At 57.1% G+C, this 27,041-nt stretch overlaps 3 protein-coding genes across 13 annotated transcripts; 1 reads left to right on the top strand and 2 right to left on the bottom strand.

Moving 5' to 3' along the window:
• Positions 1–32: 32 nt before the first annotated feature.
• Positions 33–12,510, bottom strand: SLC25A23 (solute carrier family 25 member 23). Of its 6 annotated transcripts, none has more exons than XM_074350959.1 (11): positions 11,716–12,075; positions 10,463–10,589; positions 9,792–9,879; positions 9,396–9,507; positions 8,195–8,353; positions 7,956–8,108; positions 7,644–7,751; positions 6,474–6,641; positions 2,905–3,055; positions 1,748–1,928; positions 33–1,346 (listed from the first exon to the last, which is right to left on the bottom strand). In XM_074350959.1, the coding sequence occupies exons 1-11, from the start codon at positions 11,869–11,871 to the stop codon at positions 887–889; spliced, it is 1,863 nt and encodes a 620-aa protein (XP_074207060.1). In that variant the 5' UTR covers positions 11,872–12,075; the 3' UTR covers positions 33–886. The 6 variants fall into 6 exon arrangements, with proteins under 6 accessions (XP_074207060.1, XP_074207059.1, XP_074207061.1 ...); XM_074350958.1 differs by having other exon boundaries at positions 33–1,373; positions 11,716–12,074; XM_074350961.1 differs by having other exon boundaries at positions 1,135–1,485; positions 11,716–12,072.
• CRB3 (crumbs cell polarity complex component 3) lies at positions 11,401–19,307 on the top strand. 3 transcript variants are annotated; one of them, XM_074350966.1, is made up of 7 exons: positions 11,401–11,462; positions 13,637–13,682; positions 13,837–14,500; positions 14,736–14,911; positions 15,666–15,739; positions 16,190–16,333; positions 16,685–19,307. In XM_074350966.1, the coding sequence occupies exons 4-7, from the start codon at positions 14,830–14,832 to the stop codon at positions 16,754–16,756; spliced, it is 372 nt and encodes a 123-aa protein (XP_074207067.1). In that variant the 5' UTR covers positions 11,401–11,462; positions 13,637–13,682; positions 13,837–14,500; positions 14,736–14,829; the 3' UTR covers positions 16,757–19,307. The 3 variants fall into 3 exon arrangements, with proteins under 3 accessions (XP_074207067.1, XP_074207066.1, XP_010965080.2); XM_074350965.1 differs by lacking the exon at positions 11,401–11,462 and having other exon boundaries at positions 13,662–13,682; positions 13,837–13,944; positions 14,277–14,500; XM_010966778.3 differs by lacking the exon at positions 11,401–11,462 and having other exon boundaries at positions 13,666–13,682; positions 14,277–14,500.
• On the bottom strand, positions 17,178–26,313 carry DENND1C (DENN domain containing 1C). 4 transcript variants are annotated; one of them, XM_010966777.3, is made up of 23 exons: positions 26,087–26,240; positions 25,041–25,105; positions 24,908–24,951; positions 24,718–24,767; positions 24,197–24,316; positions 24,041–24,110; positions 23,776–23,856; positions 23,617–23,682; positions 23,474–23,527; positions 23,253–23,363; positions 22,331–22,431; positions 22,182–22,227; positions 21,952–22,053; positions 21,737–21,862; positions 20,771–20,875; positions 19,966–20,056; positions 19,835–19,875; positions 19,528–19,599; positions 18,712–18,756; positions 18,535–18,642; positions 18,294–18,361; positions 17,950–18,157; positions 17,178–17,850 (listed from the first exon to the last, which is right to left on the bottom strand). In XM_010966777.3, exons 1-23 carry the CDS (start codon positions 26,101–26,103, stop codon positions 17,236–17,238), a joined length of 2,406 nt encoding a protein of 801 aa, XP_010965079.1. In that variant the 5' UTR covers positions 26,104–26,240; the 3' UTR covers positions 17,178–17,235. The 4 variants fall into 4 exon arrangements, with proteins under 4 accessions (XP_010965079.1, XP_074207055.1, XP_010965078.1 ...); XM_074350954.1 differs by having other exon boundaries at positions 23,617–23,856; positions 26,043–26,313; XM_010966776.3 differs by having other exon boundaries at positions 23,617–23,856.
• Between the last annotated feature and the right edge of the window lie 728 nt (positions 26,314–27,041).

Below are 27,041 nucleotides of genomic sequence, written 5' to 3'. Positions count from 1 at the left end.
ACCCACCCACTTTCAGTAAAAACCACAATGAAAGAGCTTAGAAAATGTATTCCTTTGTTCTTTTCTTTGAAATAACACACAAGCAGGGAGGTGGGGCATAGTGGAGGTGGGGGAGGTGGAAGCATTGGGGGGTCCTCCCACCCCCCCAACATCCCAGTTCCTCTTTCACAGTCCTTTAATGGGGCTCCCCAGGGGCTTGGAAGGAATGGAGAGAGGGGCCCCCCAATTATCTTAAGCTCAGATCCTAACCATAGAGTGCAGAGTGTCCCGGGTGGGGGTACTGGGGGCTCGGGTTATTTGGGATGGATGGGATGTCTGCTCCTCTCTTGTAGAAAAATAGACCTGGAGTCAGTTTTGGGGATTTGAGGGTTTGGGGTTTGTTTGTTTTGCATCATTGGAGGCTCAGGTTTAGGGAAGCTGCTCCTGGCTTCCAACTCTGAAGCCTGGGGAGGGGCGGGCAGGGCCAGGGTGTGTCAGGGGGGAATCCCCTTAATGTGTCCCCAGCCTTAGATTGCCTCCTCGCCAGCCCCTAGGAAAGAGCCACTGGGTCCCCCAGAGGGACCCAGGCTCTGGGGGCTATGATCAGCCTGTCCAGTGGGAAGGGGCAAGAAGGCCCCACAGAGCACTGGGGGAGCAGTTTCCCCGCAGGGAGGTGGGGGCTCGACGTCCGTGTAGGGCCTGGGAGGGGCGCCTCCTTCCCCTGCTATCGGCCTCAGCCGTGTCAGGACGGTGGGTGAGTCCTGGGGGTCTTCTGGAGCTGAGAGGCCAGGACTGGGGCTTCCGAGAGGCTCCGTAGACTATGGGGTTTGTGCAATGGGGCAGAGTCTCTGGGTCCTGGTGTGTGTCTGGGACTGGGGGGGGGGGGATCCAGGATGCTGCAATGGGCCTATTGGGAGCTAGACTGGGGGTCTGGGCGTTGGGGATCCAGTGCCTGGAGATGTTGGGGTCTGCATCTTATAGGTGAGGGTTTGGGATCCAGTGCCTGCGGTGAAGGGATTGGGGATCCCATGGCTGCAGCTGCCAGGACCTGCTCACTCTGCCACTGGGCTCTCGCCCCTGTGGTTTCAGGAGCAAGGATCTGGCAGGTCAGGGCTTGGGACTCTGGGATCCAGGGGTTGAGGGCATAATGGTTGAAATATAGGATCTGGTAATTGAAGCAGAGGGATCTGGGACCCAGTGTCGAGGTAAAGGATTTCAGGAATCCAGGGAGGGGGGAAGGATCTGGGATCCAGTGGCTGGGGTCCCGGGATCTCAGCATTGCACTGTCAGGATCCTGTGGCTGAGGTTTCTTGAGATCCAGAATCCAGTGGCCGAGCTTGGAGATCCATGGCTTGGAGCAGGGGGATCTAGGATCCGTCAGTGGGCTTGAGGATCTAGGATCCGGCATGGCCTGAGGACACTGGATCTGGTGCCTGAGGCAGCTGGGGTCAGGGTGTTTAGCTACGGGATATGTGCTGCTGTAGCTGGGGTGTCAGGATCCAGTAGCTGGGGTGTGGGGGGTCCAGTGGTTAAGACAGGGAGGTCCAGGACTCAGTATGTGGGGGGCTGACAGGGAACGTGGGATCCAGTAGCTGCGATTTGGGGCAGAAGGACCCAGTGGATGGAGTGTGGGGATCCTGTGGTTTGAATACGGGGTCAGGGAACCTGGGATCTGCTGGCTGGGCCATCCGTCTCCAGTGGCTGAGGTGTGGGAGACATCAATATTGAGGTGAGGGATCAGGGGTTGGGGAGGCTCTGGGTCCCTCACCTGGACGTGACCCCCAGGGCCTGCTTCATATTTTCGTAGACCACATAGGAGATGCTCACAGCCGGGATAACCTTCATGAAGTTGGGGGCAATGCCCCGGTAGAGGCCCCGCACGCCCTCCTGGGACAGGATGTGACGGAGCAGACCCAGCATGGAGAGCTGGGGGGCTCCCTCGATGGAGGCTGGGGGGGTGGGGAGGCCAGGTAAGGCCAAAGGTCCCCCTCTCACTTCCCCCTCCTGCCCCCTCCCCAGGTGACCAATGCAGCAGGAGTGAGGAGGATTAGACTAACAGTGGGACCTACCACTCAGAGTCAGGACTTCTACTGGCCTTGGAATTGGCTGCTCACCTTTCACCCCAATCTGGAGGACCCAAGTTTAGGGATGATTAGAAATAGAGCAGGTATGTGTGGAGGGGAGCGGGGTGGGAGAGGGCACAGAAATTTCCTCTTCCTGGAACTCAATTCCTTCCCTCTTCTCCTAGCTAACTTTTACTCATCCTTCCAACCTCCATTCCAAACCAGCTCTTCAGGAGACCCCTCCTTGGCACCCCTTATCTAAGTCCAGCTTTTCCTTCCCCTCTTTGTTCAACTCTAAACCCATACTTAATTGTGGAGTGATTTGTTCAGCATCTTCCTCTCCAGCCTGTGAGCTCTTTGAGTGTGGGGGACTGATAACCCCAAGCAAGAGTCACAAAACATAAATGCTAAAATCTCCAAGGAAATTTTCAAAAAAGATTCAGGTATGGTGGGGGGGGGGGAAGAACCTTCAAAGAGCAATACAGAGAGAAACAATAAAACAATAACCAGCCTGGCTCTGTTCCTCCTAAGGCTGTTCCTTGCCTTCCCTTCACCATAACCCAGCCTTGCAAATTAGACCTCAACTTATCAGCCCAGAAGGCGGCCTCCCAGCTGAGATCCATAGCGCACTCTTCCAGCACTGGCTGTGTCTGTTCTCCTACTTAGGGGAAAGGGTTCCCATTTCAATGTCACAAACGGGTAAACTGAGGCCTGGAGAAAAGTAAGGACTTTAGTCAAGGCCATCCAAAGGCAGGAGGAGCCCCACCCGGGGCTCTGCCTTCTCAGGTGGCGGAACTGGGGATGGGGAGGTGGACCCTAGTCGTGGGACCTTCCCTGCCTCCTTCTCCCACCCAGGCCTCACCTTGGGCCTGCATGCGGGTCCGGACCAGGGCCAGGGGGTAACTGGCTATCTGGCCACACGTGCTGGAGATGGTGCCGCAGGCCAGGAGCACGAGGATGCCCGGGTCGGCTGAGTCGTGGCTGTACTGCTGCAGCCACTGGTTCTTCAAGGTCTGGTGGGGGTGGAGAAGGGAGGAGGGTGGGTTGGAGGTGGGTGACAACAGGACCCAGGCTTCAGAGGCCCTGCTGGCTGGCTTCCGTATCCCGTGATGACTGGTGTTAGCCAAGCCCATTACCTGCATCCTCGCGCTGAGTCCGCACCTCAAGCCTCTCTGGTGTGTAGGAGCGTGGCCTCCCTCCTGTTCCTACCCTAATCCCTGGAACCTCAGAATCTGGTACTTCACATGACGAAACGGACTTGACAGATGGGATTAAGTTTAAGAATCTTGAGAAGGGAGATGATGCTAGAGTGTAAGGAGGGTCCAATGTCGTCGCAAGTTTCCTTGTAAGGGTCAGAGAAGATGTGACTGTGATGACAGAGACAGAGATCGGAGAGAGAGAGGGAGATGCCATGCTGCTGGTCTTGAAGATGGAGCAGGGGCCGTTAGCCGAGAAACACGGGCATCACTATAAACTAGAGAAGGTAAGGGAACAGAGAGATTCTCCCCTAGAGCCTCCAGAAGGAATGCAGAGTAAGACTCATTCTGGACCTGTGACCTCATAACTGTGACATAATGTTTGTGCTGTTTTAATCCGCAGCGTGTGGTCATTCGTTATAGCGGCCGCTGGGCACTCATACAGTCTCTAAGGCGGCCACCCCACACTTCTCCCTTACCATTTCAGCTCAAACCTGCTGACTTCCAACTGCCAGCATCCACGGCTCTGCCTGAGGATTTTCTCTGGTCCCAGGCAAGGGTGCTCTGAGCACACTGGAACAGGTGGGAAGTGCTGGGGAGTTAGCACCCCCCAGAAGCAACCTTTAAACAATGACTGACTAGGTGTGTCAGTACCCGGGCTCCCTTGCCTCTCCGATGGGGTCATATTCTACGCTTTACCCCCAGGATTAAGCACCTGTCCACTGTACTATCTTGCTTGATAATGCACTGTTTGGGTTCAATTGCATTACCCACCCACCCCCAAAATATATATCTTGGACTCCTAACCCCCAGGACCTCACAACACCACCTTATCTGGAAAGGGTCTTTGCAGACATGAGTTAGGGTGAGGTCATCCTGGAGGAGGGTGGGCCCTTAAACCAGTATGACCAGTGTCCTTATAAGAAGAGACTAGAAACAAGGACACGTAAGGGAAAAGTCACATAGCAACAGAGGCAGGTAGGAGTGATGCGCCTACCAGCCAAGGACACCAGTGATTGCTATCAAACACCAGAAGCCAGGAAAAGGCAAAGAAGGATTCTCCTCTACAGGTTTCAGAGGGAGCATGGCCCTGCTGACATCTTGATTTTGAACTTCTGGCTTCCAGATGTGACAACAGATTTCTATCATTTTAAGGCACCCAGTCCGTGGTGCTTTGTTACGGCAGCCCTAGAGAATTGATGCATCCTACTTGTCGGTGCCTTACCTTCCCTGCCTTATGACCGCCCCCAAAACCCACCTGCCCTGCCATCCCTGCTTCTGGAAGACCTTGAACTAAGACAAGTGCTATTAGTATCCCCCTTTTATTGACGAGAAACTGTATCTCAAGGGAAGCAACTTGCCCAAAGCCACAAAATTAAGGTGAAAATTAACATTCAAAGCCACACCCAACTTCAGAGCTGTGCCCTTGGCCAGTCCCTCCTGAAGTCTTCTGCCAGGCCTCTGTAAATCCAGGATCTTCTTTTTGGCCTTGGGACTGTAGGTTTCATTTCCTATGTCAATTCTAATGCATTGGTAATGGCTGCCTGGAACTGTGTTGAGAGGGACTCAGTGCTGTGATGGATTGGTGATGTCTGGCCTGGGCATGGAATGGGCAAACAAGGAGCAAGTGTAGCCCATTACTGCCTTCACAATTTTAAGAGCCTTCTTTGGGGGCTAGAGTGGCATATGCCAAATAGATGCTTAATGAGTTTTTAAGAGTAGTTCTGTTAAAGAGATTCTGAGGGCTAAATAAGAACAGATAACATTGGGCTAAAAAAAAAAAAAAAGGTAAGTCCCCCCTTTTTTTTTTCTGCAGGACTTCTCAGAGCCTTTAAGGGACAAAGATAGATCTTGAAATTCCAAGAGGGTATAGGGCTCCTCAAACTTCTTAGACCTCTGAACTCCCTTTTGGGTGAAGAATGAATGAAATAAGTTTGCATCTTATTTCTGCTCCTGGCTCTCAATGGCTTCCTGTTATACTTCAAATAAACCCAAACTCATGATCATTGAGTCCCTGCTGACTCTTCAGTTCCCTCCAGCCACTCAAGACTTGCACTTCTCCAACAGGCAGATGTGGCCTGCTTTTGGACCTTGGCATTGGCTGCGCCCTCTGCCTGGTTCATACTCCCTCCCTCATCACTCCACCACACCTCTCAGAGGCATTCCTAGACCCTTTCCTCCTGCCCACTGCTACTTTTGAACACACATCCTGTTTTATTATCTTCTGAGAACTTTTCAGGATCTAACTACTCATTTGCTGGTTGACTGACTTCCTTGTTCCTTGGAGTGCTGTTCCAGGAGGGCAAGAATCGTGTTGTGCTCTTTGAATGCAGTGGCCAGCATAGCGCCCAGCGCATACAGGAGCTTAGGACATAGTTTTCTAAGTGAACGAGGGAACAAGTGAATGAATGAATCAATGAACAAATGAATGAATGAAGCCCTGTCTCATTTGTCTCCATAGATGCTGGGTGCTGGGAGAGCAGGTATGGAGGATCTGAGGTCAGGACCAGCTATGAAATTTGTGGGGCCGGGTGCGGAATAAACACATGTGAGGTTCCCTGTTCAAAGAGTATTAAGAATTTCAAGATGGTGACAGCAGAGCATTAAGCCAACTACACGTGAGTGCAAGATGGTATAGGTCGCCCGCCCATGAAGCTGGGCTGGATACAAAGATTCGGAGGTGGGGGTGCCTGTGGACTTCTGGGGCTGTGCTAATTGGAAGAAGCTGGTGTTTCTACCAGGAGGAGGTAAAAGTGATGGATGAGGCCCCCTGGAGAGAAAGAGCAAAAACTCCCTACTCCTGCTTCTCCTGGCAAAGGCTCCAAGGTGCTGGTCATGGGGTGTGGTTTTTACGGTCACGGCAGATACTGAAATGGGCAGGCCTTGGAGAAGACATCAGCCTGGAGATAGAGGTGGGTCTGACCCACGCTTTGGGGGAGATGGGCATCTTTGAAGCTCAGCTTTGCTTGCTGCCATGATTCTGTGAGCTAGAGTGGTCTTTCCCAGGTCCCAAGACACGGCAAGGTCAAACTACAATCAGAAGGTTCTCACGGTGGTAAGTGGACGAGTGGGGGAGTCCTATGCCTGAAAGGGTTCCCCAGGATCCCAAGACCCCTGGTGTGTCTCCACCGCTATCTATGGAGGTCAACTCTGAGTCAGCCCCATAGGAAGTGGGTGTCCCATGGGCAGACCCCAGCGGGGAGGAGAAATGGGGGCGGGGCAGGATGCCACACACCTCGTAGACGGCCAGGTCGATGCCCGCGTAGGGGATGATGCCCAGCACGTTGGGCAGGTAGCCACGGTAGAAGGCCCGGGGCCCCTCTTGTTCCAGGATCTGCCACGCACAGTCCAGCAGCCCCTTGTACTGGCCCGTCCGGCGAAGGGTCAGCCGCGTCTTCAGCACCTGGGGAGAACCCAGTTATCCCTGGAAAAGCTGCCTTCTGAATCACCACATCTAGGAACAAAGACACCTAGAGCTAGCTACCCCTGGGTGGAGATACCCCGAGAATAACTGAATTAAAGAAACCACTTGCTCTAGAATTTTCTGCTTCCCCAAACTCCATACCCACAGATGGCTACACCTGTCAGAGTTGCATGCGACATCCACCACTAACTGTCTCCCAGTATCTTGTTACCTTGTCCCTTTGCAACAGAACCTGTAATTTTCGGCAAGCACAAAGCCACTAGAAATAGACTACATTTCTCAGTCTCCCTAGGTGTGCGGTCATGTGAGAAGTCCAAGCCGATGAAACAGAAGGTGAAGAAGTGTGCAAGACTTTGAGAAAGCATCCTTAAAGGCAGGGAGGTGTTCCTTCTTTTGCTGTTCTTCCTTCTTGACTGGAAGGTGGATGCCATGCCTGGAGCATAAGCAGCCATTTTGGTCCATGAGGTGGATGCTACATGCTGAGGTGGTCTAACAAGGTAGAGGAAAGGAACCTGGGTCTCTATCAACTCTAACAGTCTGAAGCCACCATACCACCCCTGAACTGCTCACCTCCAGACTTCATTACGTGACTTGAGTTTTCCATCACTCAGAATCCTAACCGATGCCTGGCACAAGCTGAAACTTGAAATGGTTTCTCTGAAAGCAGTTTCACCTAGAAATGATTCCTCTGGGGACAAGCATCTTGGAAACCAGTATCCTTAGAAGAGGCACATCTGTAAATGGCTGGTGTTCACAACTGCTAACTAAACAGTTATAACTGACACCACTGTCCCCAAAAGTCACATCTTAAATGTGGTACCCAGACCGGCTGCACATGAAACAGCATTGCTCTAATGAGCTACAGTATGAATCAGGAGGAGGGGAAGTTATAACCCCAAAGCTTATCACATCTTGGAGGGAAGCAGTTACTGCAGACCCCCAGCCTGCCATGGGGCCTCAGCCAGGGCCCCTCCTTCTCACCTCCATGGGGTAAATGATGGTTTGGGCTGTGGCACCAGCCAGGGAGCCAGCCACAAAGCGCTCCTGCACGTGCAGTGTCTCCTGCTGCCCCCGGATGGCCCGCTTGATCTGAGAGGGAGACACAGAGGTGGGCAGGACCTCAGTGGTTGGGCCCTCCACGTACTTGGACTGCGTCTCTACTGTCCTCCTGCGCTGGGCATCCAGCAGGGGAGTGAAGCCCCCTCCTGCGGACCTGCAGACATCCCTACACCCCCAAGCCAGTCCTGCCTATCCTCACGGCCATCCCTCGCCTCCCCACCACGCCTGCCTTACCTGCTCATAGGCCATGAACTTGATAGCTGACTCAGGTGCAATCTTGAGCACGTTAATGCCATTGCCACGCCATAGGGAGCGCACGCCCCCTTCTCGGATCATGCTCTGTAGGCCCCCCAGGATGTTCAGTCGGTTGGTCTTGGAGGCATGGACCTGGGCAGGGAGATGAGGTAGCTTTGGGGTTCCCTCCAGGGGGCCCAGGCCTAGGGGAGGGGGTGGGTCTCTCCAGGGCCCCTTACCTGCATGAAGACCTTGAGGCGGTCCAGAGGGGCTGTGCCCGTCCGGGACACGGCACCCGCCACTGCGCCCGCCACCAGCTGCTTCCACCACATGCCAGTCAGCTTCTCCTGCTCCGAGAACTCATCAGGGACTGTTAGGCACTCGCCAATGTCCAGGACCTGGGGATGCAGAGGCCAGGGGCGTCATGCCCCAGTAGGGGTGGGGAGATGTGACTCTGCCCTAAATGGGGGCATCTTCCCTGTGAATCCCAGGCCACCCAGAGAGTCTACAATGAATATCACTTGGAGATCCCAAGAGATCTCTCTTGGATCCCTACCAGATGCAGCCCCCAGTCTCCACAAATGATTACAGCATCCTTCCTGGAGAACCTCCACCAAATTTCATCAAAGGATCCTATTCAAGCATCTGCCCCATAAAGATCCCTCCAGAGCCAATCAGATCCCTCTGAAGGATCCCCTTCAAAGGTCTCTCACATATGGATTCCAGATCCCTCCTGGCCCACACAAGATCTTACCGGGGACTTCACATATAAGGAGCCCAGCAGATGCCTCCTGGGGTCTCACCAGATCCCCAGGGATGTCCCCTTAGAGATCATCCCCTCTCTAGAGTCCACCTACAGACTTCCCAGCCAAGCCTCTCATGGGTCCCCCAAGGGTAGGAGTCTCTGGATCTCCAAGGGGATCTCACCAGATCCCATGGATGGGTCCCCTCCAGATGCCATCAGATCCTGCCAGAAGCACTGCTCAGGGATTCCCACCCAGGAGATGACAATCCACAGCCCCTCCTCGCCCTGACTTCCAGTGGATCCCATTGGACCCTTTGAAGAGAGTGGCTTCCTCACTAGTCTTTTCAGCAGCAGAATCCTTTATCAAGGGGGACAGAAACCAGCAGAAGGGCTGAGAGTGGGAGGCCAGATACCCCATCTGGTGAGCTCTTTCTTCCCTGCACCCCCGGAGGCCCAGCAGCAATCTGAAGGGCTGCCGTCAGCCAGGAGAGACCTCCCCAAGCAGGTCCCCCAAGCCCCAGATGGGGGACGTGGGGAGCAGAACCTCATCCCCCGGCTGCTCCCAGGGGCTCCTCCTTCTTGAGAGTCCTGACCCAGGCTTCCCACCCCCATGCCCGGGGGAGATGAAGGCCAGGCCTCTGGGGGCAGGGGAAGAGGGTCTGGCCACCAGGCTGAGATGGCCGCCCCCATCTCACCGTGGAATGCTTCCAGAAATAGAGCACATCTTCCACATTCTCCAGCGAATGCAACAGGAAGTGGTCGCGCCATTCCTGCCAGTCAATGGTCATGGTGCCGTCACGGTCCATGCTGGGGCAGCGGAGGGGGACGGGAGGGGACAGAATCAGTGCCTGAGGCTGGGGGTGAGTTAGAATGAGGTTCTGGTTGGTTTGGGGGTGGGTAGACCGAGCTCCTTGGCACATGGAACACTCCATTTTACAGAAGGGGAAACGGAGGCTCAGAAAGCGGAAGCAACTGGCCCACGATCTCAGCTCCACCTGCCCTGGGATTGGGTCTGGAGCTCTGAGGTTCTAAGTGGCTGAGGGGTCCTGGGGAGCTGAATTACCTGGGATTCTGGACCCCTAGCTACTCACCTGTGCAGGATTTTCTCTGCTTGCTCCAGCGAGATGGAAATGCCCAGAGCTCGGAAACTCTGCTGGATCTCAGAGACATCAATGTGACCTGGGGAGGGGGCCCGAGGTGGGGAAGGGAGTGTGTGAGGACTCTTGAGATCAAGCAGCAGAACAGCTTGGAATGGGAGTGGTCTAACAAGACCGGGGGTCTGGGAACCCAAGGTGAGGTTTGTGGCATGGTTGGCAGTGGGTGGGGGTCCCAGACCCACTGGGATCAGAGAGGTTGAACTGGGCAATGTTGGGGGGATCATTTGTTTGATGAATGAACAAAAGATTGAACTCAGGGGTACTTATGGGGGTCTCTATGCCACAGGGGGTTGAGAGGCAATATTGGGCACCCAGAAGACGCGATGGGGGTATCTCTGTCTTATAGGGAATCCAAGAGCAATATGGGGGGATCTCTGTCTCACAGAAAAATAAGAGTAATAAATAACAGAGGTCCCACTGGAGAAGGAAAAGGAGGTGGGATAGGCCAGCTGGGCCCTGAACCACCTAGCTGGGGGTGAGGAGAGCTCCCGAAATAGCCTATGCGTCATCCTGGAGAAGCTGCCCTCCCCCCTCCTCCTAGCGCTGCCAGTCCTAACCCCATTGGTGTCTCCAGGGCCCCCCACAGCCCCATCCCTGGGCCTTACCATCCTGATTCCGGTCCAGACTGTGGAACAGAAGCAGCAGGCGCTGTTCCCGCTCCTGCAGGTAGAGGATAAACTCCTCCAGGTCAAGACCACCATCTGGGTCAGCATCACCCTCGGGAGAGATGCCCTGGCAGGGGGGGAAGGGTCAGAAGGAGCTCCAGGGAGCTGCTCCACCAATCTGGAGGGCACATATATGACACGCTTATGACCCAGGAATCCAGGCCTCCCTGTCCCCCGCCCCCGCACCTAGAGGACTGGGGTGGGGAAGTCACACCCTTCCTTGATCAGTTCGCTCCTCAAGATGCCCAAGGCCACGGGAGGTCTATGAGGTGGACACTGGTCGTCCAGTTTTCCTGGTGAGCAAAGTGAGGCTCTCCAAGGTCAAGAAACTTGTTCAAGATTACAGAGCTGGGAAGTGGGTGGGTGGACTTGGGTTCTTGTCTCTGAAAACCTATCCTTCCAGCTTGTCTCTTATAAGAACCTGTCCACATGGCAGTTTGAGGAGCTCTTGCTGGAGACAGCTCTGGGAATGTGGGGCAATGACACATCCACACTGAGCAGCCTCGAGGCCTCTGTTTTCCCATCTGTAAAGTGGGAGGTCGACTGCAGGTCTCAGGGTGCTTTGGAGAGGCATCTGAGGCTCCAGGTGTGGGGGGACACTTGCACGGGTTCAGGGTCAAGGTCCTGCTTTGATAGGTGCATCCCCAGCTAAGGGTGGCCTCAGGCAGGATTAAGTCCACGGCTGGGACAGCCTGGGGAATTGAGCCAGGCTTGGGAAAGGACAGGGAGGGGAATGTAAACACAGAGGGTGGGGCAGCTGGCTGGGAGGGCAGGGGGTTCCCAGAGCAGGAAGAAGGGTGAGGAAGGTGTGTCTCCTGGAGGTGGGTGCAGGCCCTGTCTTGGGTTGTGCAGAGTTCAGAGGAGGGTGTGTCCTGGGCAGCGGGCAGGAAAGCGCACGCGGCCCTACTCCCTGGCTGACATCCCCTACCTCAGGGAGGAGGTGAGTGGGTTTGGCAGCCGAACTGCATGCCTGGGGCCTCGGTGGCTCTGCCTTGAGCAAGCCCGTTAGGCCCAGGCTCGGGCGGGCAGGGCAAGCGGGAAGGGGACAGGGATGCCCGAGGTGGGCACAGGTCCTGGAGTCCAGCCACAGGCAGTCCCGGGCGTCTCCCGACGCTCCATTCAGGGGCTCGGGCAACCCGGGCGCGAGCTGGGCCCCCGCGCTATGCGCCAGGAGGAGGTCCCGGCGGGGGTACCTGTTGGGCGCCGCGGTCCGGGTCGCCCGCGCCTAGCCGGGCCAGTCCCTGGCGCAACTCGTGGACGTCCACGCGACCATCCTTGTTACTGTCCAGCTCCTCGAAGAGGCGACCCCAGCGCTGACGCCGCTCCGCATCGCCCGGGCCCCCCCGCATGGCGCCCGCCCGGGGGGGAGGGGAGGCCCTGCAGCCGCGCCTCAGCGGGGGCTTGACGGCTCCCCCTCCCCCCCTTGGGGCCCCGCAGGGCCAGCTCCGCGGCCACTGCCACCGCAGCCTCAGCGCTGCCTGCCTGGCTCTGGCACTTGTAGGAGGCGGTGACTGCTAGCCGTCGCCGCCCGCGCCAGAACTTGCGTCTCCTCCCCCGACCCGCATTGGGGGAAGGGGGCCGGGGGCGGAGCTGGCGGAGGGGTTGCAGCCAGGGATCCTCTGGTATTAGCACAACCTAGGGAGCACCAGGGTTCATTCTGAGAAGAGGGGGCTAGAGAGATCAATGATCTCAGGTCTGGTTTCAGAGTTCCACTTCTACGTGCCTCGGTTTACCCTTTGGCCAAGGGGGTGATGCAGGGAGATGTTAGGAACCGGATTCCGTAATCCCTTTCCATTTGACGTCCCTTTTCTACTAATGCTCTTCAGGAACTAAAGTTCTCACATTTCCTAGACTTACTCAATAACCAACTCTGCGCCATCTAGTCCTCCATCTGCCACACTGCTCATTTCACATTCCTTACCTGGCCACAGAAACAGAAGATCAAGACGCCGTGCTCTCCCTCAATGCTTTCATCCTGCCCGCGCGCCTTCTTTCTCGGGCTCACTCAGACTGGGAAACGGAAGATCAACGCGCAGCGCGGTTGCAAAGTCGGTTTCCTATTGGCCAAAGCTGCAGGAGCTGAGCCCGTCGGTCCCGCCTCGCCCACCCACCTAGGCGGGGCCTCCCAGTTGACCCCGAGATGCCTTAGGCGCCGTGGCCCCCGGCTCGCCTGCAGTCTTAAAGGGGCCTAGGCCGGATGCAGACGCTAAACTAACTGCTTTCTCCGGCTTAGTAGGGGTGTCAGTGTCCTGGGGACGGCTGGGGATGAGGACCGAGTAACCGAGCTCTGGAGGCGGGGCCCCAGCCTGTCGCGCTCGCTGCACCTGCTGAACCTCCCTCCCACTAGTTTCGGGCGCAGTTTCTCGATTCACCATTAGGGGGAAGGGCGCCCAGATCTTTTGACAGCGAATAATAGTGACAATAGCTAACAATGATCAGTACAGTGCGTTGCACAAGGCATGCCTTTTACTCATCTCTCGCGTGGTCCTCACCAAAACCTTGTAAGGTAGGTGGGATTCGCTTTCCCATTTCCCAGATGAGGAAACAGGAGGTTAAGCCGCTCCCCTCTTCCCCCAACCCCGTCCACATGCCCAGTAAGGGGCAAAGCAAACATTTAACCAGACCTGGGATTCTTACTTATCATCGCTCTATACCCTAGAAGAGATTATTTTTTCCTTAACCATCATTCTTCACTCTAGAGTTCCCAGGAGGGGGTCGTCTTCTCATCGTCCTTTATCCAAAGAAACAGCCGTGAAGGTTCATACGGTTCCACTCAGCTTCTGTCCAGACAGGTGTGCTCAAACAGGTGTGTCTCAGACAAACGAGCCTCTTACAGAGAGTCCCCTCCCAGATGTTTTCATTCACAGGTGGTCCTTGCAGGTGCCCTACAATATGAGGGATACAGATATTTTCCCACGGAGAAGCCCCAAACAAGTGTTTTTTCACAAATACATCCCTGATAGGTGGACTTCAATACACACGCGCCCCCATGTGCTTCAATGTGAGTGCCTCATGCAGGTGTTCTGAGGTTTTCCTCTCATTTGAGCTCAGTTTTATGCAGATGGTCCTCATACAAGGTTGTTTCCTTCACCTCACAGATATGTTTCTCAACAGGTGTTTCCTCACCCAGGAATGCGTTATACAGCCTTCCCCACCACAGGTGTGTTCCATTTAACTATTCACCCATTTGGGTCTGTCTCCTTATAACTGGGTCCCCCCAAGTGTACTTCATTGCAAGACTGTCGGTCTCATACAAGTGTGTCCAGTGCCTTTCCATACAGGAATTCCTCATGCAAGTGTTGTTCATTTCATAGGTGAGCCTTGCAGATGCGTTTCCAAAACAGATGTACCCTGCACCAAACTGCCTCAGCCAGGCGTGTGTTATATTGCAGGTGTGTTCTATACAGCTGTTTTCCACACAGGTATGTTTCTATTTCAGCTATACTCCAAACAGATGTGATTCAAAGCCGATGTCTCCCATAGGTGTTCTCACACATCCGTGCAGATGCCTTTTATACACGTTTGCTCGCATGCAGGTGTGCCCTACACAGGTGTTTTTTTCATTTGAGGCTCCCCATCCCGGTCTGCCTCAGACAGGAGTGCCTCCTAAACCGGTGTCTCCATGACCCGTGTGTCCCCACACCTGTCCGATCCAACAGGCATGCTCTCAATACAGATGGGAGGCACGTTTTACACCTGCGCGCTTCCGCCCGTTTTTAATCCTCCGTATTACAGGATTGGGTTCCCGTTACAGGTGTGTTCGCGGCGCGGCCCCGCCTCCCGTTGGCCCCGCCCTCTCATCTAGGCTCAGGTGCACAAGCCGGAAGTGTGCTCCCCTCCCAGGTGAGTGACTAAACTTTCCGGGTCACGTGAGCGGGCGGAGCTGGAAGAGTCCCACAGAGCTACTGACCGAGGCACCGAAGGTTCGGGCAAAGGACCGGGACCGGGACTCAGCGAGATCGGAGACGCCTGGGCCAGGTAGGGAGGGAGGTCACACGGCTGGGCCTGCTGCCCCATCCCCCCTCCCCCTTCCCCGACCCTTTCCCCCGCCCAGGAACGCGCCGCCCCAAGTTAATCTTTAATCTCTGACCTCTGGCGGCGGGGGCGGGGCGGGACTCCCGGGTGCCCGGCGCAGGTCGCCCCTCCCCTGGGCCTGCGCCCGGGTCCAGCCCCCTCCCCCACGTCCCGGCCTTTCTCCTTCTCCTGACCCCAGGTGCCGGGTCGAAGGTATCCCCGGCTGGAGATGCGGTAGGAGCGGCGCGCGCGAGAAGCCCTGTCCCCAGTGCCACCAGCTCGTCGCCCGGCCCATGGCGAGTCCTGGCCTGGGTCTGCTCCTGGCGCTCGGCCTGCCGCTGCTGCTGGCCCGCTGGGGCCGGGTCTGGGGGCAAAGTAGGTACCGGCCGGGGCCCTGGGGGTCGGAGCTTAGAAGCACTGGGTGCCTGGGAAACTGAGGTCAAGAACCCAGGAGTGGGCATGGGCTGCCCGAGGGCAGGAGTCTACAGGATCTGGGCTGGGGAGTTAGAATTTCTGAGTTCTTCTTTGGATGATCCAAGTCTAGGAGAATTCCTGAGTTGGGCGGCATTGTGAGCTGCAGAGAGAGGAGGCCTGCAGTGCCTGAATCTCAGTACGGTTGAGGAGTTTTGGGGAGCTGGGAGCCAGGAGGAGGCCTGCCTGGGGCTCCAAGCCCAGGCTGACCAGACTGGCCATAGGTGTGGACTCAGCCTTTCAGCCTTGTATTCCAGTTTCGAGAGCCTGGGGGGAGGTGTGACTCAGATACTCTAGGGAAATACAGGATCCGCCCAGATCCTTAAGGGCAGAGGGAGGGCCAGAGAGGTGAGGCTGGGGGTGGGAGGAGGGTTGAGCTTCCGGACACCGTCCACACATCCATTATAACAGCCCCCAACCCTGCAACAACTCTGTGCCAACTGCTAACTCCCTGGGCTGGGAGTGGCCAGAGGAGCAAAACCTCGGCCAGCCCCTGCGTGGAGGGCACCGACAGAATGGAAGACTTGGAAGGGCGGAGTGCTAATGCCGGGGGAGGGGGGGGGTTGCCCAAGGAAGATGCAGATATGTTGAAATGAGAAAGGTAGATGGGGATTCATTTATCTTCTCTCCCCTCTGCCCGCCCCCACTGTTCCCACAGCACCAGACCCCCATGTAAGTGGGAACAGTACCATTTCGCCCTCTGGCCCCAGCTCCGGCTCCAATGGGGCCCTGGTGAGTTGGGGTATATGTGGGAGGAGGGTAGCAGGGATGTTATTTGGGAGTCCCACATGTAGGAGGAGTGGGATAGGCCAGACTCTCAGAGGTGGCAGGTAGGGTTGGGGGGGGGCAGGCATTAGAGAGACCAGGATAGCAACATCACAAATGGGGAGACCAAGAACCCCAGGAAGGGGGTGGCAGGAAAACCATGCATGGCAAGTGTAGGGGATCAGGAGCCCCATATGTGCCTCAGGCTGGGGGGAGGGGGAGCTAGGAGCCCGGAAGTGGCAGGTGGGGGAGCCTGGGAGCCCCAGATAAGCTGGATGGGGATCCTGGTTGGAGGAACGGAGTTACTGAAAGTGGCAGGTGTGCAGGGAAGGGGATTAGGATCCCCAGGTGCTTCTCAGGTGGGGATGGACAGGTTCCCCAGGTTTGAGTGGGTCACACCAGTCCCCTTTCCTGCAGTCCCAGGAGGCCACCACTGCCATCATCGTGGTCTTCTCCCTCCTGGCTGCCCTACTTCTGGCCGTGGGCCTGGTACTGCTGGTACGGAAGCTTCGGGAGAAACGGCAGACGGAGGGCACCTACCGGCCCAGCAGTGAGGAGCAGGTGGGTGCCCGAGCTCCACCACCCCCCAACCTCAAGCTGCCGCCTGAGGAGCGGCTCATCTGAACGCTGGGGCTGGCTGCAGCCGCCACCACTGCCCAGGACTGCCCGGCGCTCACTCACACTCGGCCGCCGCCACCGAGACACCAGCCTCTGATGATTCAGGAGGACTTGGGGGCGGCTGCGGGGCACCTGCTGGGCGGGCTCCACGAAGCATGCCGCCTCTGCTTGATTCCGCCTGCAGTTGGGGTGCCGGGGCTGGGGACCCACCTCCCCGCTTGCTGCACCATCTTGGCTAGGCCATCTGTCCCCCTGCCATCAAGGCCCGACCACCCCCCTCTCCTTTCCTTTCAGTTCTCCCATGCAGCTGAGGCCCGGGCTCCCCAGGACTCCAAGGAGACAGTGCGGGGCTGCCTGCCCATCTAGGTTCCCTTCCTCTATCCAGCACCCTTCCTGGCTGTGTGACCTTGGGGGAAAGCAGAGCCCTCTCTGGGAAGCCAAACCCACCCAGTGCTTAGGACTAGGAGGGAAGAAGATGCTTCAGAGGCTTTGCCCTTGAGGACAAGGGAGGGCAAGGCTGCTCACTTGTAGTGCGATGTTATAAAATCTTTTCATGAGCTGGTGGGGGCAGGGACTAGCCTAGGTGGAGGAGACACATGCAGGGCTCATAGGCTGTTGAGAGATGAATTGTAAGGTCTCTTAGGTGCTGGGAGGGCTTCCTGGAAGGGAGGGGCTTTTAGGGGCACCTAGGAGCTAGCTGGAGGCTGCCTTGGGGAGGGAAGGCTGTGGATGGCAGCGGGTTTCTGAACAGAGAGAGGGTTCCCAGATAAACCCACCAGGAAAAACCAGCTTTTTGGTCCTGCAGCTTTATTGAGGGACTGGAGTCTCCTCCATACCCCTGATCCTTAACCTTCAAAACACTTTTTAAGCTCAGCGACTGTGGGCCGGTTCCTGGCCTGGGACTCCTGACAGTTGTGAGCAGGTGCAGCAGGGGACGTGGGGGCTCCGGGCTCTTCATGGGGCTGGAGGGGAGCGGGCTGTGCTAGCAGGCCCTCGGAAGGCTGGGCTCTGGGGTTCTCTGAGGCACTGGGATCCGAGAAAGAATCAAGGGGTTGGGATGTCCAAGTAATCTCCAGGTTTGGCTTCGTGGGGACCAGAAGCTGGGGGCTTTCTGGAGGGCTGGGCGGGGTGGGTGCTGCGGAGAGCTGGGAGCAAGGGGTCTCCTGAGCTGTGGGGTCTTTGGGTGCCCAGTGGGGAGGGGAGAGATGTAGGATTAGAGAGTGGGGCTCTGTGAAAGAGGATTGGGGGGGCCCTTGGCTGCCTGGGTCTGCAGAAGATGGAGAAATGATTTCTTGGCTGGCCTCTGAGGGCAGCTGGGAAGCGGGGTGATTTGAGGCGCTTGTGGCATCCGAAGGCTGGGGGCATTGCAGAGATGGCAGGCTGACAGGCAGGGAGAGGGGCTGGGGGTCTGGCAGTTTCTCGTCATCTGCTTGCCATCTTTGTCTTCCTGATATGTCGGGCTGTGTGGGGACAGGGAGAGGGGCAAGTTGCTGGCCTTTAGAGGGAGGAGGGGCTGTTATGTAGGACAGGCAAAGGGGGAAGGACTAGGGGGCACTCACCAGGCTGAAGCAGCTGTCCAGGCCCCCTCTGTGGCAGCAGTCTAAACTCTGGCTGGGCCGCAGGCTGCTGGTCCTCGTGGCTCTCGTGCTCAGACTGTCCAGAATCTCGCTCAGCAAGTCCAGTTCTTCTCCGGACCCCAGGAAGCTGCCATCCAGAGCCTCCTCTGCCCACGGGTCCGGGGCATCCTTAGGGATCAGAGTGGGTGTCCTGGGTGAAGATGGGCAGCCTCAGATATCTGCCCCAGACGGGCCGCTCTGAAGGGTCTGGAGGTTGGGGCCATCCTCCCGATCAGTCCTGGATCTCATTTCCAGCATCGCACCCTCTTCTTGCCTTTGAGCCTTACCCCTCCCTCAGGGACTCAGGAGGCTTCTCTTCTAGCTGGAGTCTCCTGCTGGGGCGAAGGGGCCGGTTCTGCAAAGGACAGATTGAGGGGGATGGGGCCTCAGGAGTGTGTGTGCAGGAGAGTAAGTATGAAGTGGGCACCAATTTGTGGGGTAGGCGAGATGTCTGAATGGAGACTGGGGATGGGAAGAGGGCTTGGTGATAGATCCAGGTGTGCACATTGGGGGTGGGGGCCTTCTCACCTGTCCAAAGTGCTGGGTGATAGGCAGGCGCTGCTGCAGGCGGTCTGAGCGGCTGGTGAGGGAAGGGGCCCTCAGGGAGCCCCCCCTCTGCAGACCAGAGTCCCCATCCTAGGAAGAGGGTGGGTGAGCCAGGACCCCCTTCCCCCACGGCCCCCTGGCATTGGCCACTGGCTTTACCTTGTACATCAGAAGGCTCTGCACACCCTTCAAGCCACTCTTCGCCTACGGAGGAGCCAAAAGAGAATTAGACTTGAGTGATTTGACCCTGGACGTTTGAGAACTCAGCCCTCCATCCCCGAGGAGAGCTTCGTCTTGTTATCTGCTCATGTGTCTCAAAATATATTCAGATCCCCCATGTACCACCTAAGAAGTCAGTACAAGCTTGCCCCGTTGCCTAATACAAGAGGAATATTTCTGGAGGAAATAACCCCCAAAGGAAATGGGGAGTGGCAAAAACAGAATGTCGTAAAAATGTGTCAGTGTTCAAAAGTCAAGCAAAGAATAAAATTGAATGGACAATTTGGAGCTACAGGAGTTGGTCCTGGGAAACTTTGGGGCTTGGGAGGAAATAAAAACAACACAAGGGCAGAAGCTGGGGTTATGTCTGAGAAGGACAAAAGATGTTTGCCAAAGAATCTTGGTGGTCAATTTTAAATAGAAAAGAAATGATCTGACAGAAATGAATGAACATGGTAAATGGAAAATGAAATGAGGAGACATTGTAACTGGTTTAACTGCTGGTTCAGTTCTGATAAAGTTTGAGCTTTACTGTTCGTTTGTTTGTTTTTTTTTGGGGGGGTAGTAATTAGGTTTACTTATTCATTTGTTCTTGGAGGAGGTAGTGGGGATTGAACCCAGGACCTCCTGATGCTAAGCATCCAGTCTACCACTTGAGCTACGCCCTCTTCCTCCAAGTCTGCACTTTAAACTTGGAATTAAAATGTCCTCTGCTTCTGTCACCCCAGGAAAGTGTCCTGTCCAGCCCAGCCTCACCGAGCGGTACATGTTTCTGACGGCTGGTTGGGTCTTGGCCTTGACGGAATGCAGGAGGGCACCACCACCTTTCTGGGGAGAGAAAGTCAGGGGAGAGAAATTAAGGGAGAGAGGCTTGGGTATGGTGGGGGCGGGGGAGCTGTTATCCCAGACCCCACCTGCACACCCAGGCTGTGTGGTGCTGAACAAGCCCCTCTCCCTCTCTGAGCCTTGATTTATTCACCTCTGTCTATAAATGAGCATAGTGGGGACTGTTGCGGGATTACATTAATCCAGTAATAAACACTAAAGTATTCACTGTCACTACCTTGAGGTTGTCTGCCCAGAGCTGGTAGGAGCGAAGGGCGCCTGGAGTGAGAAGAGAGTGTGGTCATGGCAGGCAGGCTCAGGCTGGGCCGCTGGTGGGGCGGGGGCTCCTGGACAAGGTGCAGAGCTCACCTGATGTGGTCCCGCTGCTGGTGATCTCCTGCTCAAAGAGGTCTGAGAAGCCTTCTCCCTTGTTAAGCTTCTCCAGTCGGCCTTCGATGAACTGCGGGTGGGGGAAATGGTCAGAAAGTCTGAATTTGAGGACCAAGGATCTGCTCACCCTCCAGACAGAAGCTATCCCTGCCCTCTCCGGGGACCCAATCCTGGGACCCAGGAGTCTGGAGCCCAGCTCAGGAAGCCAGAGGTCCATTCTCTCCCTGTCCCGCCCTGCCCCCCAAGTCAACATCTGTTTTCAGGGACCAGACCCCAGCCCTTACAGGGGTGGGAAGGTAGGACTGTGCACCTCCAGATAGGCCCACCTCCTCTCAGTGATCCGGAAGAGGTTGACTCCACATTCAGGGACCCTAGAAGCCAGCCCTCACCGAAGGACCCCAGAGTTCATCCCACTTTCCCCCAAGAACCCAAGAGTCCGGCCCCACTTTCCCCCAACATCCCTAGGACCCAAGAGTCCAGCCTGCTTCTCTTCCCCACAAAAGGAGTCTGACAGGGATCTGCACCCTCGACCCACAAGGCTCCAGCTTAAGGGACGCAATAATTTAATTCCATCCCAATCATCTAAGGGGCCTAGAAGTAGATCTTGTCCTTAGGAACTGAGGTCAGGGGCTCCCATCTTTAGGGAACCAAGAATTCAGTCCTGCCTTTGCTACCGCGGGGCCCTGGAGTTGGGGAGAACTGGCAGAGCCAATTCTAGCCCCGCCCATTGGGCCCAGGAGTCCGCCCTTCCTGCCCCAGCCCCACCCTCAGGGCTCGGGCGCACCTGTTTGAAGAGCTGCAGGTGCACAGCTCGGCGGTGGAAGGCCTGCAGGGGCGCCCCGGGTTTTTGCGCCAAGAAGGCTTCTTCATTGAAGGTCACAGGTTGGCCCTGGAAGAAGGACCCGGATTCTAAGCTCCCCGCGGCTCCCCTGGATCCCGTATTCTGTCTTCCTTATTCTACCGTACACCTATGTAGCAAACGTTGATGGAGCGCCTCTGTGAGCCTGGTCTTGTGCAGGGCCTCATGGGCTGCAGGGAGGTCTTGGGTGGGAGCCCTGGGAAGGCGGTGGGCAGAGGCGGACTGAGCCTGACTCAGATACCCCCAGGTGACCTCTGGCTGCTGCAGGGAGGATAGACTATGGAGCGTAAGGGCGGAAGCCCGCGAGAGGGGACTCATGGTGGTGGAGGGGCTCTCTGGTCCAGGCAAGCATCAGTGGGGACCAGGACAGGGTGGAGACAGAGGAAGGGGAGAAATAGGCAGCTTCTGGATGTGTTCTAAGGGCAGAGCCGACAGGAACATCAGACTGTCCAACGATAGACTCTCCCGACCACATTTTTATAGAATAGCAGTGAAAACCTCGGGGGTAGGGCGTGGTCAGGGTTGAAAGTCAGTGGATCGAAGTTCTGACTTCCACACTCACCCGCTGTGGGGCTGGCCTCAGCTTTGGTTTCCTCAAGTATAAAATGGAACTGTAAGAGTCTCTGTCTCATAAGGTTGTTGTGAGAATTAAATGAGATAATAATAGCAACGGTGGAATCTAGCATTTACCCAGTGCTCACGATGTGCCAGGCACTACCATGCTCATTCATGGACTCACACCACCCTTTTGGGTGGGTACTATTAGGATCCCATTTTATGGATAAGCAAACGGAGGCACAGAGTCAGCACCCCATAAACGCTAAGTGTCATTATTATTCTGAATCCTTCAGGGGCCCACGGGGCTTCTCCCTCCATGTCTCCACTGCTCACTGGGCTGCAGACGAGCGCATCACGGTATCCCCCGAAGAGCAGGGCCTGGGCTTTGAGGAAGAGACGTGACACCCCTTCCCCGGGGGCCAGCGCGACTTTCCTTAGCCGCAGCCTCAGCAGGGACACCTGGAGGACAAGAAGGGCAGCGCTGAGCAGGTGGGTGTGGACTCTCGCCTCCCAGATGCGGCAGGAGGGTGGAAGGGGGTGACACTGACCACTTCTGGGGGCAGCTCCTGCACATCGTCGAAGGGTGTCTCCAGGGTATTGGAGTCCACGTTCATCATCACAACGTCTTCCAGGGCTTTCTCCCGCACTCTCTGCATTGGGGAGTCGGAGGGGGATGGCTGCTCAGAGCCCGGGGATCTCTGGCCGGGGAGGGTAACCGGGGAGGCAGAGGGAGGGGGAACCCCACCCGCCCCTGCAGTCCTGGTCTGCTCCCACTTACCTCGGCGAGACTGGCGTGCACTCCGATGAGGTAGGGCATGGGCGCGCTGCGGAGACCGAGGGGGCTGGTCATGCAGGCGCAGCCCCCAGGCCCCTAGGACCCCAGGCCTCTTCCCCAAGCCCTGTCCCTCCCCAGCTCCCGGCCCTCACCAGCAGTAGTCCAGCAGATGCGGCGGCAGCGTGGGGATCAGCACGTGCTCCCAGTGCATGGGATACAGGAGGGCGCAGGACGCGTGGACGCACGATGTCAGCTGGGGTCAGGTGGGGGGCCGTGGAGTCAGGACCTGGATCCCAGCTTCAAGGACCCTCTCTGGGACGGTGGCTCTCCTGGCTTCATTTCCCACGTCCCCAGTCTCCTATCTCCATCCGCTCGCCTTTACCACCCGCTAGTGCATAGGTAAAAAACTCAAACCCCTTTCAGGTGAAGACCAAGAATTCCGCAAGTTGCAGTGCTGAGGACTGGTGGAGCCAGGACTCAGCTTGTGCTAGTCCCTCTTTCTAGGGGGCGACGCTAATAATTCAACCCTCGGGGCTCTCTCACCTTAGGGTTAGGGCAGTGATTCAGCCCACTGACCCCACCCTGAAAGTCGAAGTGGGACTGAGCCCGCCCTGGTCCCGCCTCTAGGGGTGGAGCAACTAGTCAGCTCCATTGACCCCACCCCAAAGAGGCGGAGCTAGAATTGAGTTCCCTCCTTGGCCGCATCCCTAGGGGTGGAGCCAGCATTCAGCCTCCTCCTCTACTCCAGTCCTTCCCCCTAGGAGCGGAGCTAGAATTTAGCCCTCCCAGAGCTTGCCCTCAAAATGGGCGGAGGCAGGCTTGTTCCGGCCCATAGTGGATAGAGTCTGGACTCAGCACTCCCCAAGAAGAGAGGGTACCTCCCAACCCCCTCTGATTCCGCCTTCAAAGTGGAGCCAGGGTTCAATTCAACCCTGACCTTCCAAGGGGCAGAGCCAGGGCTTTGCCCTCGGATCTGGCCTGGTAGGGTTAGAGCTTGGAATCCACCCCGTTTGTCCCGCCCCCAGGGGCGAAGCCAGGCCTCGGCCCCACCCCGGCCCGGCGGCCCCGCCTCACGGTGCTCAGCTTGCTGGAGATGAGCAAGATCCTTCGCTCGGCCAGTAGCGCGGCGAACAGCCCCACGATGTTCTCGTCGGTCACCGCCACCACCAGCTCCGTTAGGTTCCTCTGAAGAACAGAGGGGAAAGCTGGACGCGAGGGACCGCAGGATCTGACGGCCCCCTCTGGGTTTCGGGACCACTTCCCGCCCCCAGACTCCCTCCCAGGCCTCTACTCACGTTCTCAGGGATGGATGGCAGGCGGCCAGAGTCGGGGGCCACAAAGCAGGAAAGCTGGTGGGGGATTGGCAGGGGGGACGGATCAGTCAGGAGGTTGGCCTCATCTGGGTACCCAACCTTCCAGGGCCCCCAGCTCTGCTTACTGGCAGGCTCTTCCCTGGGGCGGGGGGCAGGACGCCCTGCGCGTTGGAGATTGTCCCTCCGCTGCCCTGGGGGAGAGGGGTAGTGTGTGGTCCTCGGGGCTGGGGTGAAGCCTTTCCATCCACTTGAGGTCCGATGCCCAGGAGAGAGGGGCTACTCACCAGCTCCAGCCCCAGTGAGTCCTGGGTCCCAGGAAGCGGCTGCTGCAGCAGATTTAGAAGAAGTTCCTCGACCTCTGAGACCTGGGTGGGGATGAGGTGTCTGAGCCAGAAAGTGAGTTGGGGTCTCTAAGGGCCTTGACTCAGGCTGGGTGGCCTGGGAGGAGCCAAGGAGCCCAGGTCAGGCCTGGGAGTTCTGAGCCAGGCTGGGGGCTTGGTGGGGAGGGGGCTGGGGCTCCCGTGGGAATGGTGGAGGGGCTGGTCTCACTTGGTCCTGGGCCAGGAGGTCCCCCACTGTGTTCAGCAGCTTGTAGAACACCTCAAACCAAGGCAGGTGACTGTGGAGAGGGGACACGGTTTCCTTGAAGTGTCCCTAGGCAGAGGCCCTTCCTGCTCTCAGACCCCAGGCCCTCGTGTCCCCCACCTGAGGATGCAGAGACAGCTGTGGGCACCAGCCCGTAGGCGGCAGAAGCCAAATCTCCGGGTGCCGGTCAGGTCCGTGAGGGCGAAAGTGAAATGCTGTACAGCGGTGCTGGGGGGCTCCCTGGGGGTAGGAAGGAGCCTCAGAGAGACCTGGGCATCCCACCTCCCTGACCCTCCCCCATGTCCCCAACAATGCTCCTAGTACTGTGTGCACCAGTCTGGGGCCCTGGCCGTATAGGCTCCTAGTTGTCAGGGTCCCTGGTTCCCTGAGTGCCTGGATCCCTGAACCCCTGGGTCCCATAGTCCCTGGATAAATGAGTTCCTGTGTGTATAAGTCACTAGGTGCCAGGGTCCCCAGGTGTCTGAGTGTCTGAGTCCCTGGGTATCTGGGTCACTGGGTCCCTGAGTCTCAGGGTCCCTGGGTATATGGTCACTGATGTCTGAGTCTCTGGGCATTTGAATCCTGGGCACCCATGAAAGGTCTGAATTCCTGGATCCTTGGGTGTCTGTTCCCTTCCATACCTTTCCACATCAAAAGGGAAGCAGAATTTAGGCACCATCTGCAGAGCCTCCTGGGGATGGAGAGAAGCACTCACTGCTTGACCACTCAGGTTGGCTCCCAGCCCTGAGCTGCCGGTGGTCCAAGACATAGGATCCCCTCCCCAGAGGGACAGGCCCTGGCCCGGGGGAAGCAAGGAGCCAGCCGGCATACCTGGTCCCTGAAGTCGGGGGGGAACTGCCGCAGGATAGGGGGATCTGCACAGAGAGCAGATTTCTAAATTCTGGGCCCCAGGCCCACCCTCCATCTCCCCCCTTCCCGCCAGCCCGCCATGCCCCTGACTCACCCTCCTGCAGGGAGGCAGGGTAGGCTGCTTCGAAGAACCAATCAAACACGGCAGGGGGACCCCCTCTGTGTGGACAGGAAAGGGTTTAGTGGGTCCAGGGACTTGCTTCTGTGTCTGTATGGGGTCTTCACGTATGTGTGTGTGTGTGTGTGTGTGTGTGTGTGTGTGTGTGTGTGTCTGTGTGTGTGTGTGTGTCTGTGTGTGTTTGCAATTCTATTCCGTGTCTGCCTGAAAGGATGAGACTGTCCAGGCTACGAATCAGGTAAGACTGTGAGTGTGTGCAGTCGTGCCAGTGTGCAGGTGAATAACATCCCCATTTTCTTGTGTGGCCATGCAGGTCGCTGGGTATCTGTGCAAACACCCTGTGGTCTTGAGAGAAAGAGATACTGCCTATGTGTCTCTGTGTGCGAGACTTCGTGGGCCCTGGGGACTGACCCAGGTTTCTCATCAGAGGAAAGAGGGCGGCATGCCCTGGTACTTCTGTGAACCCTGCAGTCTCTGCCTCCCTCCCCCGTCCCCCACCTCCATCCACCACGTAGAGGATGCTGGGACTGGGCTCAGGGAGAGAGACAGTGAGATCCAGAGGGTGACAGAGGAAGAAGATGGGGACTGAATACAGACACACTGTCCCTGACATGGGGACCCCCATCCCTTCATCCTCACACTGACGCAAGACCCCCACAATCAATCACTCACACATTTGGACACACAGAGTCCCCCCTCCACCCTGGGGACCCCCGGAAGCCAGGTTCCCCATCACTCAAATACACCAAGAGGCACAGGATCAGGGTTACAAACTTAGTCATACAGACCCTGGGGAGAGGCAGAGAGAGAGAGAGAGAGCTTGGAGGGGCCAAGAGTAGCCTGAGTGTGCCTGAGAGCGGAGTCCGTGCTGTAGGCCAGCTGAGAGTCCTCCCTGCATCCAGACACCTGCCCCTGTGGCTCATGGTCCCTCCCGGGCCTGCCCCAGCCTCGGTCCCGTTGGCCCCAACCCAGGCCTGCCTGGGAATCTTGGTCCAGAGGATGGGAGAAGGGGCAGCTCTTACTCGACTGTGGATCCCATGGTCCCTGCAGGGCTGGCCCGGCGGGGGGCCCTTTCCCCAGGGGTCCTGGGGGCCTGTGCTTTCTTGGGGCTGGGCCCTGAGCCGGCTCAGCTTCCTGTGTGGCTGAGAGAGGAAGTTTAACGGGTGACGTCCCCGGAGGAAGGCCCCTGCCCCCACCCGGTGTGAGACCCAGGCGTCCTGCCTCTGAGCTTTCTGCAGGATGGGTGGGCAATAGATGATGCAGGCTCAGAGGCCAGACCCCCAGCCCCATCCTGCCAGGCTGGGCCACGTCTGGTCCCCATCATCACATGCAAGCCTTTCCTCTCTGTGGCAGCCAAGGATTCAGTTTGCCTAAAATGCTTCCTCTTCCCTCAACTCTTTTCCCTTTGGTCCATCGGCACTGGCCATTCCCCATAGGACACCAGTGAGAGCCAGGCTGGAGAGTGGGCACAGGTGGAGAGAGGACCAGGAAGGTGGGCAGACAACAGTCAGAACACAGGCCAGACAAACAGACGACACACATGGCCAGGAAGTGACCCACACAGACAAACAGGTCAGAGCAGTCACAGATAGCAGGCAGACACCGAGTCACACAGGCAGAACACAGCCATGGACACAAACCAACAGCGCACACGGAGCATTCCTTGCCCATCCAGATGGCAGGTGCAGAGTGCTGACACACAGGCGCAGGCAGCAAACAGTAGGGAGAGCAGTAAGAAAGGGACAGAGGGGCCCAGCCACAAGTCACATTCACACCAGCCATAGTCACACAGCCAGACACACCTGAACAGAGCTGCAGACTCCGAAACACACAGACATCCAGGCGGACAGCTGTTACACCCACAAACAAAGAAACACAGACACACTTGAGAGCACAACGGCAGGACACAATGCAGGTACTCATGGTCGTGCGCATGCACACAAAATCCCCTAGACAGACTCAGAGAGTCAAGATGCA

This window comes from Camelus bactrianus, chromosome 22 (assembly GCF_048773025.1).
Source record: "Camelus bactrianus isolate YW-2024 breed Bactrian camel chromosome 22, ASM4877302v1, whole genome shotgun sequence".
NCBI classification, from domain to species: Eukaryota; Metazoa; Chordata; class Mammalia; order Artiodactyla; family Camelidae; genus Camelus; species Camelus bactrianus.
Note: the sequence above shows the minus strand (reverse complement) of the source record. Positions and strands in the feature narration are given on the sequence as shown.